This window comes from Plectropomus leopardus, chromosome 7, assembly GCF_008729295.1.
Source record: "Plectropomus leopardus isolate mb chromosome 7, YSFRI_Pleo_2.0, whole genome shotgun sequence".
Taxonomy (NCBI): Eukaryota; Metazoa; Chordata; class Actinopteri; order Perciformes; family Serranidae; genus Plectropomus; species Plectropomus leopardus.
In genome coordinates this window covers 25,471,696-25,488,070 of record NC_056469.1, presented here as the reverse complement: position 1 = coordinate 25,488,070, position 16,375 = coordinate 25,471,696, and the positions used below count along the sequence as shown (strand labels likewise).

The following is a 16,375-nucleotide window of genomic DNA, read 5'->3' as shown; positions in this document are numbered from 1 at the left end:
GTGCGTAAAGTCCATTTTCTCTCCATCCTCTTCCTCGCTGCTGTGCTTTGCCTCCCATCTCTCTGACTCTCAGGCACCACACGGAGAGCCTGTCTGTGCAGGCTGCAGGTTCAACCCGTACTCATAGGCTGAACATGGCTACTGGTCGGACCCGGTAGGCTGCGACACCATAGCAACTCCCCTTGACCCCTCCCTCCCTCGGCATTCGCAGCATCACCCTTTACACTGCACAGTCATATTTGGTCCTCCGGAAATATCCACAGCACGGGTAAGCCAGTCCCTATGCAGCGAGTGTATGGGTGGAGTATAGTTTAAAATACAGTTTTAAATGTATCGAAAGGGCGTCCGGCGCGTCCTCCGCCGGCTCTGACAGCAGGGCTGAGATCAAAATGACAGCGCGCCGGGAAAGTTTGTCCTAAAAGCTGCCGGGGGTTGCGCTCTCGGTTGTCTCGGACCCTCGGCTCTAAAATGGCTGGCTGGAGGTCCGAGGAAGCTCCGGTGCGAAGGGACGGATCCGCTCCACACCGCGTCTGTCTGTAAATATTCACGTTTCTATGCTCCGAGCGACGCGTTAGCGACGTCCCAGGTCCGAGAGCTGTCAGGGCGCACACGCACCATCATAATATTTCGGACCGTGGACTGTGCGTAATGGCGTCCTCCGCGGACACTGCTGCTCGGTTTACCCCCAGACTAAATTTACAACATGCTTGCAAACCAGGCGGGATGTGAATATTGTTCTGAGGCGAAATGTTGTATTATTTACGGCGCGTGTGGATGATAGAAGTGTGTGTGTGTATGTGTGTGTGTGTGTGTGTGTGTGTGTGAGGAGATCGCTCACATCTGTGTGCTCCGCTGCGTTTCTCTGAATGATCGGCGAGACCTCGGTGAGAAATTCGCTGAGCTATAATTTCGGATCATGCAAGGTAACCTGCACAATTAACAGGACGGGGGGATGTTGAGGAGGAGGGGGTCAGATGAGACGCTCAGCATGTCGGACTGAGGAGTTATGGGGGCTACAGTCTCTTATCAATATCACAAAATCAGCGATTATTGGCTTTTACTCTAAACTTGACCCCAATAAGCAGCACTGAGAGTTGCTGCAGCCATCACTTGGTATTTATTTACCTCCCCTTCATCACAACCTTAACGCGTGAATTTTGTGATCAAATGTTGCTTCTGTGAGTTTCTAATGTTTTATTTTATTCCCTTTTTATAGAAATATAAATGGGTATGCCCCAAAATGGATTCTCAGCTGGCTTCAGTCCTGACCAGTGGCAGCCTGGATGTCCAAAATGGCAGCCAGTGTGCAGAGGGATCAGGGCCAGTGACAGAGGCTTTTTTGGACCCAAAGGACAAAACCTCGCCCAGTACTGTACCAGGTAACCTCCAGCAGTGCCCTGTCAGAGCAGCAGTGGCCGTCAGGCAGGCTGCTCCATCAATCAATGGGAATAAGCCAGAGGAGGGCGGGACTTGTAAGACAGCCTCTCAGGAAACGAGCAAGATCGGTGGGTTCAGACAGCCAATCACAGTGAAGACTGGAGTGCCTGTGTTGCGCAGCCAACCAATCAGACTCAAAATTGTGGTTCCCCCACGGTGCAAGAGGCCAATCACTAACTCTGCCATCAGCCTGACCAAAGACTCACATTTTAGAAGACCTGTTTCAGCTGGAGCAGAAAAAAACAGAAGCAAAATCTTAAAATCTGAAGGAGAAATCAAGGAAGTTTCGTGTCAAAATACTGAGGAAGCAAAGCCAGAATCATTCCATGAAGCAGAGGCAGAGAGAGGGGAGGAAATGTGCAAAATGAGACATGTTTCCGGTGCTAAAAGTATTCCCACAAATGGGTTAGAAACTCCTTTAATCACAAATACAGTTAAAATGTTGAGCCTGAAAGGGATTAAAGAGGAAACTACAGAGAGAGAAATTGAAAATGTCCCTCTTATTTTGAAAGAAATTGACTTTAATGAGGCGATGGAGGAGCAGACAGAACCGTTGGACCTTAGTTTGCCCAAAAAAAGAGAGAGTCGAGAGCGGAGGTGTGAGCGCGTCCTGGACGGCTGCGAGAGCTCGTTGATTATGGAGGTGGACGAGTACGAAGGAGAAGGAGACAGAGATGTAGTGGAAGAGGACGATGATGGGGACGGAGACGGCTCTGTGCTGGATGGCACAGAAGACTCTCTCTTGTCTCCTTCTTTCCTCTCTTCCTCTGTCTTCACCTCCCTCTCCTCTTTAGACTGCGACACCGAAAACCTTCTCCTCATAGACGACCAGGGAATCCCGTACACTCTCAGTCCGGACGGGGTCAAAGTGCCGCAAGTCGATGCTTCAGCGTCAGAGGATCATGCAGAGGGAACTGGGTCGCCGCAGTTAGCAGAGCCGAGCCCCAGCCAAAGTTTAGATACCGCACTAAATGCACCTTCTGATCACCTTTACCCCGCACCAGCACCTGCCACTGATCCTCCACCGCAAAGTGTCCATCAGACTCCGGAGGTCTTCACGAGTTCGATTACAAACGCAGATCCCGTTAAGGCGGCAGAGCCGAGCGTTAAATCAGTTCAGGAGGGTAATGCTGTTATATCAGTCCCCACACAGCCCATTCAGATCCTCTCAAACCCCTCTGCTAACGCTCCCATCCTCCTCCTGTCGTCCTCCTCTTCCTCTCCTCAGCTCTCCTCCGCTCAGGTGGGTCTCTCGCTTCCCCTCTCAGTCACTCAGACCTCCCCTGGTGCTTCCACCTCCATGTTCCTCCTCCTTTCATCTGTACCTTCTTCCTCTGGTGACTCTACCTCCGCCCCTATCGCTGTCCTCGACCCCTCCACCGGTCAGTTCACCGCAGCCCCCGTCTCCCTGCCTTTGCCCTCCGGACAGGTCGCCCCCCTGGGATCCCCCCTGCCCGCGCTGTCTCACCCCGTCATCAGACTGAGCCCCAACAACCCCCCTGTCATCCTGTCAGGGGTGAACGCGGTAAACTCCGACTCCGTTCTCGCCTCTCTGACTGTCCCCTCGTCCTCTCCCGCTCTCCAAAACGACCACCACAGCACGACTATTCATCCTCAAATCAGCTCTTCCGATTCAAACCCTGGAAGCGAAGCCATATCTGAAGACGTCTCAAGTGACAACAAGAAGCCATCATCTTTTACAGCCTCCTCTCCGCACCCACAGTCTGCTACTTTGACCTACGACCCCTCAGCTCAGCCGAGCCCAGAGGCCCAGTCACCGACCTCGGAGGCCCGATTCGACCCGTCTGACCTGCACTCAGAACATTTACCTCTGGACGACCATCTTTACTTCTCCAGCGCTGCTGCTCCCCCCTCCCCTCCGGTCCAACCCGCTCTCCCCTCTGATAAGCTCGACCCCCTCGACCCGGGGGACCCTCTCTCCCCCGAGGGGTCGCCCAACACCATGGCCTCTCGCAGGGTGCTGTACTGCCAGCTGTGCCCGCGGGTCTTCTTTTACCTCTCCGACCTTGAGCGACACGCCATCACGCACTCGCAGAAGAAGCCTCACGTTTGCCAGCAGTGCGGCAAAGCCTTCAAACGCTCCAGCCATCTGCAGGTCGGTATCACGCTAACGAGAATATCACCAGCAGATCGAGTAATAACACCAGTCACTCCAACACATGTCACAAAGTATTCGTGCAGTGAATGTTAAACCTGCAATGACTGATTTTTAGGCCACTCGCCTGCAGCAGGTACAAGCTGTGACACAGTTCTGACATTTTATTACCTGTTAAGTTGATATGTGACAAAAACAGTCGCTAATTTAAACATCCAGCAGTCATTGATTAGAAGTCATGTTTGTGGCCGCCTGATGAAGAGGTTCAGTATTCAACTGGGTTTGACAAACTGCTGATGTTTCCATCAGGCTCTTTAGCTGATAAATGATCCATCAATGATCCACCAGTGTTCACCAGCGAGTAGGGGTCGACTGATACTATTTTTTCAGGGCCGATACCGATAACGATACTGATCATTAGTAGTTAATGGGACCGATAACCAATATTTGGCACCACTACAATACAATTAAAATCTTAAATGTTTAAATGCCTTTAGAAAATGTTAAATAAAAACTGAGATTTTCAACATCATATACAGCAACTTCAACTTTTTTTATAAAGTCAAGTGATCATTAAATTAAAAAATGAATAAATAAAATAGCTCCCTGAGGTTTTACAAAGTAAAAGCTCCTCCCATGCTGGCACTTTTTCTGTGCTTATGTAACATATCTGCGGTCTGCAGAAGCTTACAATGCCAACAGTTGCTAGTTGATTCACAACAATGAGCTGAGAGATGCTTTTAGATAGGGGTCGACAGATTATCGGCCATGTCCATTATTGGGGCCGATTTGGCATTTTACAGATGATCTGTATCAGTGTTTTATTTTAATGAACACCGATAAAATTGATTAATTAAAAAATGAAAATAAAGAGTCAGCCGGTGAGGAACTTTTACTTTGTAAAACCTCAGGGAGCAATTTTTATATATTTGTTTTTTTAACTTAGTTTTTGTATATGATGTTGAAAGTTTTAGTTTTTATTAAAAATTTTAAATATTTAATAAAAAACCTTAAATAAAATATTTAAATATTTTATTGAAGGTTTTGTGTTGGAGTTTGTTATATTACAAATTTTAAGTATTAACAAAAAGATTTTTATTTTTATTGTAAATACATTTCGGCTCAAAATATTGGCGGATCTCATTAACTACTAATAATCAGTATCGGTATTGGCCCTAAAAAAACAATATCAGTCGACCCCTATTTTTAAAGCTGTAGTTGAAAAATTGCAAAATTGTTTTTTCATATTTGTTTTTAATCACATAGTAGTGAATAAGTGAGATAATCTGAAAAAATATGTTCCTTTTGAATTGCTTCTTGAATTGCTTCTTACAACACGTGACCAAAAACAACCAATCAGAGCTGAGGAGTCTCTAACACAGCTGCCAATCATGTCAATCACTGCTCATGAACTGCAGTCAAACTGTCAAACTCGGCTCGCCGATCAAATATGAATCAAAATTTAGTAACTGCATTGCCTATTTATCCCCTCAGATGTTTTCAGAAACATATTTTAGTTGCTGCTCAGTTTGACAGTTTGGCCGCAGTTCAGGAGCTGACATCACAACATGAATGAATCACAGCGTGATTGACATGATTGACAGCTGCGTTAGAGACTCCTCGGCTCTGATTGTTTTTTTCGTGAGCTGCAGTGGAATCAAGCAAAGGCCAATACAGGCAATAGGATAAAGAGAAGAGACGTGATTTTTTCACAGATTTTCTGTCTCATATCATACTGATTCAGCCGACGCGACAGAAAATTAATTTTTATAAATGTTGGCAATGTAGCTTTTAGCTCTGTAGAGCTGAGATGTCCACTAAGTTTTTGTGGATTCATCACTTTGAGCGAGACCTTTTCACGGACGTCAGTGTTTCCAACAGAACCAGAATCAGAGCCTCTTTTCCACTGCACAAAAAACGCTGCTAACATCAGGATTTTTAATGAAATGGAGAAGGTAACAATCAGCATTCTCACCCGAGCCAAACGACTCTGCAGTAGTAACGGGTATGTTTCGCCTCTGGCTCCGATCAGCATTGATGGAAATACAACACTCATGAGGATGTGCTAATTTTAGCCCCGTAACGGCAAGATGCAATGATACAAAGTACCATCCATCTCTGCCGTAGCAGCGCTCAAACATCGATTCAGATGATCCTTTACTGAGTTTGAAACTGAGACTGAATTATTAAATATACATATATATATATATATATTTGTAACCATCATACATTTTTAAAATTCCTCTATCCATGCTGCTTTTTACTGTTTACTAACCTGTTTGCAGTCTTGTCCTTAACGTTGAATGTGACACCAAAAAAACAAACATGCAAGGAAAGGCATACTCATCTGCTGCAGAGCCGTGTACACAGCTCTGCTCTACTGGCTGAAAAAACTGGTGAACATTTGCAAATTTTGATGGACAAGGGGTATTATAGATGTCTGTCTCATCAAATTTTAAGCAACCCAGACGTCTTTGTTACATGATTTAATTCAGTAGGTTCGACCTAAATTAAGATTACCTGACATTGTTATCTTCTTTTTTATCTCTGATCTTCTGACGGCCATTGTCATGGTATTAATTACTTTTTAATAATCCTCATTCCCACATTCACCATTCTCCTTAATATACTTATTGCAGTTTTCTTTTTGCAGTTTTGTAGTTATTCCAGTTTTCACAACCCATTTTATCCAGAGAATAACAAGATTGAACCCGGAAAAGTTGTCACCAGATAGAAATATCTCAAGGTTTATTTTCAGTCATGTAAGTTTTGACCAAACCTGTAGTTTCTGCAGGCAGCCTTTGTAAGGTCACATTTCTAAAGTAAAATTACTGATTATAGTTGCATCAATTTAAGTGTTGAATGATTTTATCTTCACTGATTATTAATCAGCTGTTTACAATTTTGTTCAATAGAGACACAAGCACATCCACACAGGCCAGAGGAACTTCGTGTGCCCCATCTGCGCCAAACGCTTCAGGGAGGCCGGCGAGCTCCAGCGCCACCAAAGGGTCCACACCGGAGAGAAACCCTACCAGTGCCAACTCTGCCACACACGCTTTGCCGAGCGCAACACTCTACGTCGGCACACCAAACGCAAACACCCTTACCACCAAGTAGCCATGGAAATGCTGAACGAGAGAAGAGACAGAGGAGGCGGCGGAGGAGGAGGAGGAGGCGGCGGCAGATCCGGAGTGCAGGAGGAAGAGGAGAGTGCTGAATGGTACAGCTCCACGGTGTCAAATCTGGATAACTCTGAGTCTGAGATGGAAACTTAAAAGAGTTTTCTGCAGACAGACTCTAAAGTGAAGAGAAGGAGGAGTGCAGGGAGATCGTACGTAGACGCTAAACTTTCCTCATTAAAAAACACTCAAAGAAGGGAGCACTTGCAATATTTATTTTAATGTTTTCAAGCTTATTTATTTATATGAATGTATATTATTTCCATTCCGTTTAGTGGTCAAAAATTCAGCCTTTGAAGTTATACGTGATTTTCACATTAGCTTTCCTGTGTGAAGAAAAAGTTGTGTATGAAAGGGAAAGCTTGAAATCCTGTTTTTTATGATTTAAGGATATTAATTGGACTGCTATCATGAAGTTGCATTCCCATACAATCTAATATAAAACCCTCAAGTGCTCAGAAAAGAAGGATAACTTATTTACTCTAAACGATCCTCTGCTCTAAGTTGTGTATATAAAGAGTACTATTTGTAAAAGCGGCACTTCTGCACTATCTTATGTGAAAGATGTAATCTATCTTTCTTACCGTCAGAGACACTGTGAGTCATTTGCACTTGTTTTAACTCAATATCCACTTTTTTTCTACATTGTGAAGAAGAATGGTTACTTTATCTTTTGTTTTGTATTTAATTCATATCATGTGAGAGTTTGACCAAATGTTTTTGAGTTATTCTAACATAAACACTATATTCAATTTTTTTTGGATTAATGTTAATTATGTTAACTTATTTGAATTAAATTTTGTCAGCTGTAACTGAATCTTTGTCTCATCTTTTCTGAGAAGGGTGTAGCTGCATGACTCTAATCTCGGACTCAACTCCGTCTGACTTCTGGGTCCCCAGCATGGAGAAGACATCCAGTGACACCTGAAACGGTGTATCAGAGACGATACGACAGCGTGCCTCATAGTTCATTAGTTTGGATGACCTACACGACCTCCACCAATAACACCAAGGTAACAAAATACTAACTTAATATTTTAATATTTAACTGTAACTCAAAAAGTGTGTTAATCATCGTATAACTTATTGTTTTAAGCCAGCTGTCTCTCCTGTCTCCGTGGTCAAACCACCTCTAAATGCATTAAAATGGCCCAGGATACACTTCCGCTTTTCAAAATAAAGTGTTCACACAGTGAAAATGCATGTATGAATAATAATATTGATAAGATCATTTTCCCAGGAAGTTAAAACACGATCCGTGCTTCCCTTATAAATAAAGAGATCCCACTAAATTGTGAACGAAATTAGTTTAATATTTGATGTTGACATCCGAAAAACAAGAATTCGACACTAACAGCTAAATTTTGAGTTCAGATGGGGAGCACCATTATTTTATTTTTTTATTTATTTTGTTTAATAACTGTATCAAAGCACTTTTTTGGTAGAAAAAAGCGATCAATCCATAAATCTGAAATATTTTCTTTTCGAATTGTTGAGATTTTATTCATCCACCACACGATCAGACAACTTTCTGATGACCAAATGTGATTGAATCACGAAACAAAGAAACCAGAATAATTAAAATGTAAAACACAACATTTTGGGGGAAAAATGTGCTGTTTAACTTTAAGTTACCTAATGTTACAGTTAATATTAACCCTCTAAAACCTGTAGTGACATCACTTTTCTTGTACTGCTTTCAGACAACCTTTGCAAAAATTTTGACCTCTTAACCCTGAACAAATTAGTGTGATTTCTTTCAAAAACGTTAAAAAAAAGGGAATGAGCAACTTGGTAAGAAAAGTACCACAAATTTTAAGACATTAGTAGATTTGATTTTTTTTTAAATACATATATATAAGGTACATATATAATATATATATATATATATATATATATATTATATATATATATAAGGTACAAAAAAAAAGAAAAAAGTTAGGGAAAAACTATTATCATCAAATAGTTATGTTACAGAGTTAACTTAATTATGAAGCACTTTTTTAGGTCATTTCCTTGTTTGTTTGTATTTATATGTTATTTTTCTTGTTTTTTGACTCATTTTCAAGTAATTTCCTTGTACTTTTTACTAATAGTTTGCTTATTTTGGGCCATTTTTGTCTTTCATTGCTCATTACATTCTCAATAAATTCAGCCGGTTGTCTCAGGGTTCAAAGGGTTAAGGTTGTATTGTTTACCTTTGTGTTTCTGGTGGAAGTGTGCAGCTAATAATAGGCTCACTTATACAGTGGCATAGACGTGATGCCACATTATATAAGATTACGACAGGGTTCAACATGCTCATGAAGTCATTTTTTTGTATGATACTTTTGACCACGGGTCGCAGCACTGGCCGCTGTGGCAAAAGCAAAGCCTTTTTACATGAGGCGCCAGATGAGCAAGTGGGCGCCCCACAGTGTGCGTGCATAGATTGTCAGCTTTGGCTTTACATTAAAGAAAATTTACTCGTACAGTTGAGTTGGAATTACGACGTTTCTAAAACCGTACAGTGTATACTTTCCTTAAGTCGATAGGAAAAAGTCTTTTTGGGCCCCGACACCATGTGATGGACCCTGAAAATGCGATTTCGCCACTAATAAAGCTTCATAACCCAGTGTACTTCCTGCGAGCGTTCGAGGTGGGCTCAGGCCTGCAGCTCTGCGGTGGGTTTTTTACTGCCTTTCTTCCACTTTGGTGTCTTTTCCTAACAGATGTAATAAGAACTGAAATATATTTGATGTGGCTTTTTATATTAATCACATATGACTCTCCTTGATAATGAAGACTGGGGCCAGGATCCTTTATCTCTCCTTTCATTTAAGATGATCCTCAGAGTCGATTCTCTTTTCTGCGTTAATCACCGAAGATGAGACCAGACTTTACATGGATCTTTGTGAAGAAGAAAAAAATTAAGACACCTGATATATATCTGCTGGACGGCCTCCAGGGAGTAATTGAGTTTGTAAGACAGTCCTCTGTTTTTTTGCACACCCTCAATTTTCTGCTCCATTTAAGCCACCGAGCCTAACAGAGCTCAGCTCAATATAAGTTATTAAACACTGTATCGCTCAAATGGCCTGACTGGGTCCTCGTGGTCGTTCCACTCCTTATTCCTGCGCTGGTCATTGTACGAATAGAGATGATCTGGCATGCTGAAAGACCCGCGCAAAGCTCCATCTTATTTTATTTTGGCAAACTCACTCTTATAGAGGGTCAGTAGAAGGAGAGAGGTGTGGAGGTGCGATGAACAAAGGTTAACCAAGCAGAGAATGAAGAATGAGCTTTTGACGGTCTGTTTTCTGAGGTAGCGGAGAGTATTTACTCTGGTAAAACTGAAAGAGTAAATACTTTGTGCATATTTTATTTTCACTATTTTAGCTTTAACTGAATGTATAAGTTGCAATGTATAGAAGGAGTCTTCACAAAACTGACATTTGGTCCACAAGGGACTCATAGTTAAATGGATTAAAACAAATGGGTATATATTTAAAGTTGCAGTCTTTATAGGGACTGCTGTAATTTATGAGATGTTAGGGGGTGGTGTAATAAGGGGGAGGCATGACAAATATTTTTTTAAGCACTGGGGAGAGACATATTTGTCATTTTGACTCCTAAATGCTCTCCTAGGTTGCATACAACTTTAAATGGCTGTATTTTGTATTCATTTCACCACCAATTTTGAAAATTATACCATTTATTATAGCCAGATTTTATAAGAACAGGAATTATCATTTGAATATCAAATATCAGACGGTCCTGGAATACATCACGTTGGACGAATGCTTCAAAAACAAAAAACAACCACATCTGAGCTTAGAGTAATGATATTTCATCACAATCAATTTAGTCTCCACGTTTCATTTAAATTTTGCCAAAATAAATCATTTGCGTTAACTAACCAGCAGGCAAGACAAGATACATTTTTTTTCCAACTACAGGATTTAATCATCAACTTTTCACTTTCAAACATCGAAGGGTAAGTTTCTTGAATCTAACAACAAATTTTGGGTGGAAGAAGGGTTATGCATTTTCCTTTAAATCACTTGGGGAGGCTCAAGGAAAATTATTTTTGTAGCTTTGGGGAGGGTTTTTTTAATTAATTAATTAATAAATTAATTTATTTAACTTTTTTATTTATTGAATAGAAGATCATTTACAGAAATGCTTACAGATACATAGACAAAGGACAAAATAAACAAAAAAATACAGAATTAAATAAAAAAAAAAATGAAAAACAAAAACTAAAAAACAAACAAAAATAATTACATTCACTTTTCATTATGCCAGGCTTTGTGTTACATGCATCATAATATAATTATTTACTAACTTAAATGTCTGTTAGTAAATTGCCTTTTTTCTCTTACTCTAACAGGGTGCTATATTGCTGAGAGTCATTATTAAAGTGCAGGGGAGCTGATTTAATTTCTTGTCCTGTCTTTATTATTAATATGACATTTTCCAAAATAATAAAAAGTTGATATATAATTTGTTATTTGCAATCTCAACTTGCCTAAAGTATAACATTACATCAAATCAAATATATATTTTAACATTTATTTTAATTTTCTCTTTTATTTTTTTTTTAGGAAGTTCAATCCAAAAAATACTGATGTGAAAACACTGAGAAAAAAAAAGAGACAAATACTTTTACTTCCTAGCTCACAAAAAATCACATTTATAATCAATATGCAGCTTGAACCTTTACAGCTTCGGGAAGGGTTAAAAAAAAAAAAAACTCACTCCAGCCACCCCTCCTCTGATAAACTTTGGACAGTCCCTTAGCACAAAATAAATGTTTCCATCCACCATAACTCAACATGGAAGCAAAGTCTAAAAAAGTGTTTGTTTTTTTTTTACTTAAATGATTGTAAAAACTACGGTAGCTGCCGCGAAATACGAAATTGCTATGATCCAGTGTTTATTTTGTCCAGTCTGGGCTACTGTAGAAACAACATGGCGAACAATTGTTTATTTCTCAGGTAAAGAAAACACGGTTCATAATCTCAGGTGATTTGAACTAATCGTGACAGAGCGATAGTTATGAATATTTTACAGTTTCTGCCAGCAGATGCCTCTAAAACCAACACACTGGACCTACTGTTGAAACCTCACCTTATCTGCTGAACTGTGAACGGAGTTACTTTTTGCACAAAAGACAACTGTGTTTTGTCCCACATCTCTTCCATTGGGGACATGCAAAGGACGAGTGTCTTCCGGAGGACTTCATGCAGCGCCAAAACGTTTCAACAATGCTTGTGAGTAATATTACGTGATATATTTTTCAAAAATGCGATATTAACCTCGACTATCGTTAGTCATATTGTGTGCAAAGTTGCAGATAAATGAGCAGGTCTGCGTTATGGTGACATTTGTTTTACAAGACATTGCATCAGTTTAATGAAATACCAGAATTCAGCTCTATTTTTGTTAACTTTTGTCATCTTTCTGTATAAATTTCTGTCTTTGTTTAGCAAAGTTCTCTATTTATCTTTTTCAGGACAACTTCAGATATGAGTCTGATTTATCATTCTGTCAATTTAACGATATTTAAAGGTGCCAGGGAACCCAAAACACAAGAAAATCTGCTATAAAAACCTGCTGTTTTGTGTTAGTCACCATAACAGTTAAGTGTGATAAAAAGTATTGTTTCACTTTTTATACTATCAAATACAGCAGAAACATGTAACGAGTAAACTGTATTAGATTCTATTTTAGAGCTGCAAATAATGATTTTATGTATGATTAATCTGTCAATTAATGTCTCAATTATTGATTTCTTTTTTTGGTCTATGAAATATCAGAAAATATGTGTCCTCAAATATCTTATTTTGTCCAAAGATATTCAGTTTACTGTCAAAGTGAGTAAAAAAAAAAAAAAAAAAAAAAAAAAAAACAAACTACTAAACTACTAAAAACTACTAAAACTGATTAATCAATTATCACATTAGTTGGCAGTTAATTTAAAAGCTGACAGCTATCGATTAATCATCGCAGCTCTAGTATGCTTACATGTAAATTGATTTGCATCCAGTTGTAAATCACTGAAAATATAAAATGCTTCAGTAAAAATGTTTATTATCTACAGACATAAACAAAACTCTAAAAGCCTCACATTAGCACTCTTAACAGGTTTTCTCAGGATGTCTCCACATGACATATAAATAAAGTTATGTAACAATAATTAAAAATCACAAAGCGTATCCACAGATGAATAGACTAACTGCAGAGGGTGCCAAAAACAAGCTTTCCCATGTGGTTAATTTGTCAATAATCGACTGGATCACTATGTCATAAGGTTATGTAGACCTTATCCATATTTCGCCCTCATTACACTCATTCTGATGCTCTGCAAGGCAAAGTAAGCGCCGCCTTGACTCCATTAATTTCCTGCTTACATTCACATATAGCCCCTCCTTGTCTATTAAAGATGTGGCCCTAACTAACAAGCGCTCTGAGCCCTCTTGTCGCAGAGGCTCGTTGAAGTGCTGCGTACACATTGTTAAGGTCACTCTGAGGGTTCAGCCATTAAATCAATGCTGCTCTGTCAGTAAACCCAAAACAGACTCGGGTCCCCTAATTGACACCACTGGGCTGTTGCATCGCTGAGCCTACAAGGTCCTCAGCGAATGATGATGATGAATATTCAACTGTCCGAGTGTGTGAGATCAGCAGATGTGTGTGTACAGTACAGTAAATGTGTGTGTGTGTGTGTGTGTGGAGGGTTGGTGGCTATCCAGATTGCACACAGCTTCAAAGTGTAGTGACTGACGGACAGATGGATGATGGACGGAGTGCGGACAGAAATCTGTGTGGTCCGTGTGTGTGTGTGTGTGTGTGTGTGTGTGTGTGTGGCTGTGTTTGTGTTGCGTGAAGTGGAACGGGCAGCAGGGCTTGTGAGTGGCGCGAGGCACATGGCCAAGTGATTGAAGTGATAAAGGTAGAGGAGGATAGGAGGGACGGGAATAGATCCAGTGATGAACGACCAGGGAGAGGCAGCAGATGTAATGAAGTGTGTTAGGCTGGTGTGTTTCAGCTTTTTACTCTCTTTGATACATTCGGCACTTTGATATGTTTGTTGTATATCTGCTCTGATGCATCACAGACGTCCCATTATTGTCACTGAAAGCCCAAATGATGGAAAGCTAAACTAACCATGGATGGATTTCTCTTTCTCATTTGTTTGTCATTGCACAGCTCAGCCATGTGAGGGCACACTCACACTTATGATGTGATGCATGTTAGCGGCTCGATCCCTACGCTGTGTCTCAGCTCTATCAAATGGTGGAGGGATACCAGGGTGAGCGGCTGAAGACGGTGAGCCTGGGGAGAGCTGGATCTACATTCAAACTCTGCAGTTTCAGCAGCAGAGGAGGCAGGTTTGACATAAATATGAAATCACCCATAAATACTCGTATTATTCCGAGCTGCCTCTCAGCCTGTGTGTTGCATATGAAGGAGAGGCCCTGTATAAAAAGATGAGTCCACACTTACACAGAGAAATATGATATTTCACAAGGGAAAGGTTAAGAGCGTGCAAGCCAACAAACTCGCTCACCAGACACAGTGCAGGATTAACACTATGGTGTCTGAGTGTGTGTGTGCGTGTGTGTGTGTGAGGGAGAGAAGGAGGGTAACAGGTGTTAATCAGAGAGGGAGCCCTGGCTGTAGAGGAGAGGGTTTTTCTGTGGAGGGGCACCAGAGGAATAAGCAATTACATCATCTTTCCTTCAATAATGTGCCATGCAGTCGGTGTTTAGAAGTGTGTGTGTGTGTGTGTGTGTGAGAAATGCATTTACAGGGCTTGAGAGGAAAAGCTGTCAAAGGTGAGATTCTATAATGACAAAAAAAACACAGACGCACTGCACAAATGGCACCTGAAAGAGCCGTCAGTCTATAACAATGTATTAAATTAAGGTTCCCATTCATTTTGTGTTCCATTAGTTGTTCCATTTTGTTCCATGGCAACCGTAATTGGCCCATGCGGTGCTATCTCCGCTCTGTGTTCTCCGATTAGTGGATCTCCACGTCAGAGTCTTTTTTTTCCCACATCAGATAAAATGGCAGCGACCTCCTTTTTTTTCTTCCTCTATGTTTTCTTGTACCAGCGCCAGCTCTCTTCCTGTTCCCGTCCCACAGAGTTCCCCTGGTTTTGCGCCCTCCCTTTCCTCTCCAACTTTTGCTGTCTCCTCTGCCTCACCCTCTCTACCTCCCCTCTCTGTCTCCCCCTCTCTACGACCTGCTGAACCAGCACACACCGGCCTGTCTGTCAAATCGATGGAACAGGTGCTCCAGCTACGACCTCACTTCCCCCACTTTTCCCCCTCTGCAGCCCTAAGGCATATGCACACACACACACACACACACACACACACACATGCACACATAGAAAAACACTCTCCTACATGTTCTCCCAAGTTGCTTTGGAGCTTTAGGTGAAACTCAAGTGATTTTGCTCGGCTGTTACTGCAAACTTCATGCTAACAGATACTGACTTACTGACCCGTGACTGTCGGTGGTGCCACACACACACACACACACACACACACACTCAGACATGTAGAGAGCGTGCACACATGGGAAAACTCTTCTACATGTTCTCCCAGGTTGCTTTAAAGCTTGAGTTGAAACATGGGCAGTTTTGCTTGGCTGATACATACTGTAAACTACATTCTGACAGATACTGACTCACTGACCTGTGACTCTCAGTATTGACACATTGACAACATACACACACAAACACACACACATGTTGAGAACGTGCACATGTAGGAAAAAACTCTCCTACATGTTCTCCCAAGTTGCTTTGGAAGCTTGAGGTTAAAGTCGGGCAATTTTGCTTGGCTGATACATACTGTCAACTACAGGCTGACGGATGCTGACTTACTGACATGTGACTGATTGGTGTCACACACACGCAGCACAGACACACATGTAGTGAGCATTCGCACAGGAAAACACTCTCCTACATGTTCTCCTAGGTTGCTTAGGAAGCTTGAGGTGAAACTTGGGCGATTTTGCTTGGCTGACACATACTGTAAACTCACACACACACACACACACACACACACACACACACACACACACACACCATACATTCACACTCACACATGTAGAGAGCATGCATATATATTAAAAAAAAAACTCACTACATGTTCTCCCAGGTTGCTTTGGAAGCTTGAGGTGTAACTCGGGTGATTTCTTTCAGCTGATACGAACTGTAAAGTACATGCTGACAGACACTGGTCTGTGCCACACACATACTCATACACACACACACACACTCACACATGTAGAAAACACGCACAAATGGAAAAAAAAAAACTTCTCCTACATGTTCTCCCAAGTTGATCTGAAATTTGTGTGATTTTTTTTGGTTGATATATACTGTAAACTACATGCTGACAGACACTGAATTACTGACCTGTGATTCCCAGTGGTGTCATACACTCACACACGTAACACACACACGTATACTTGCACGCAAACAGTGCTAAATCACTTTAAGAGTGTGACCCAAAGGTGTCTTGACAGGAGCATATGAGCCTGCAGTCCTACTGCAGTACATGATTTGATGTGAGTCCAAAACACTCCCGGGCTTTTCTCGCTGCCGTGTAATAAACCCTCTCTTTATCCTGCCTTC

At 41.3% G+C, this 16,375-nt stretch overlaps 1 protein-coding gene across 1 annotated transcript; it reads left to right on the top strand.

Moving 5' to 3' along the window:
- The first annotated feature begins 231 nt into the window (after positions 1–231).
- Positions 232–7,386, top strand: LOC121945094 (flocculation protein FLO11). The gene is made up of 3 exons (XM_042489120.1): positions 232–268; positions 1,217–3,553; positions 6,469–7,386. Exons 2-3 carry the CDS (start codon positions 1,241–1,243, stop codon positions 6,829–6,831), a joined length of 2,676 nt encoding a protein of 891 aa, XP_042345054.1. The 5' UTR covers positions 232–268; positions 1,217–1,240; the 3' UTR covers positions 6,832–7,386.
- Positions 7,387–16,375: the final 8,989 nt, after the last annotated feature.

Bases quoted from the DNA above. Each gene is read 5' to 3' on its own strand.
- LOC121945094 (XM_042489120.1), top strand. From the start codon at position 1,241: ATGGATTCTCAGCTGGCTTCAGTCCTGACCAGTGGCAGCCTGGATGTC. The intron at 3,554-6,468 runs GTCGGTATCACG...TTTGTTCAATAG, and splicing joins AACGCTCCAGCCATCTGCAG to AGACACAAGCACATCCACAC.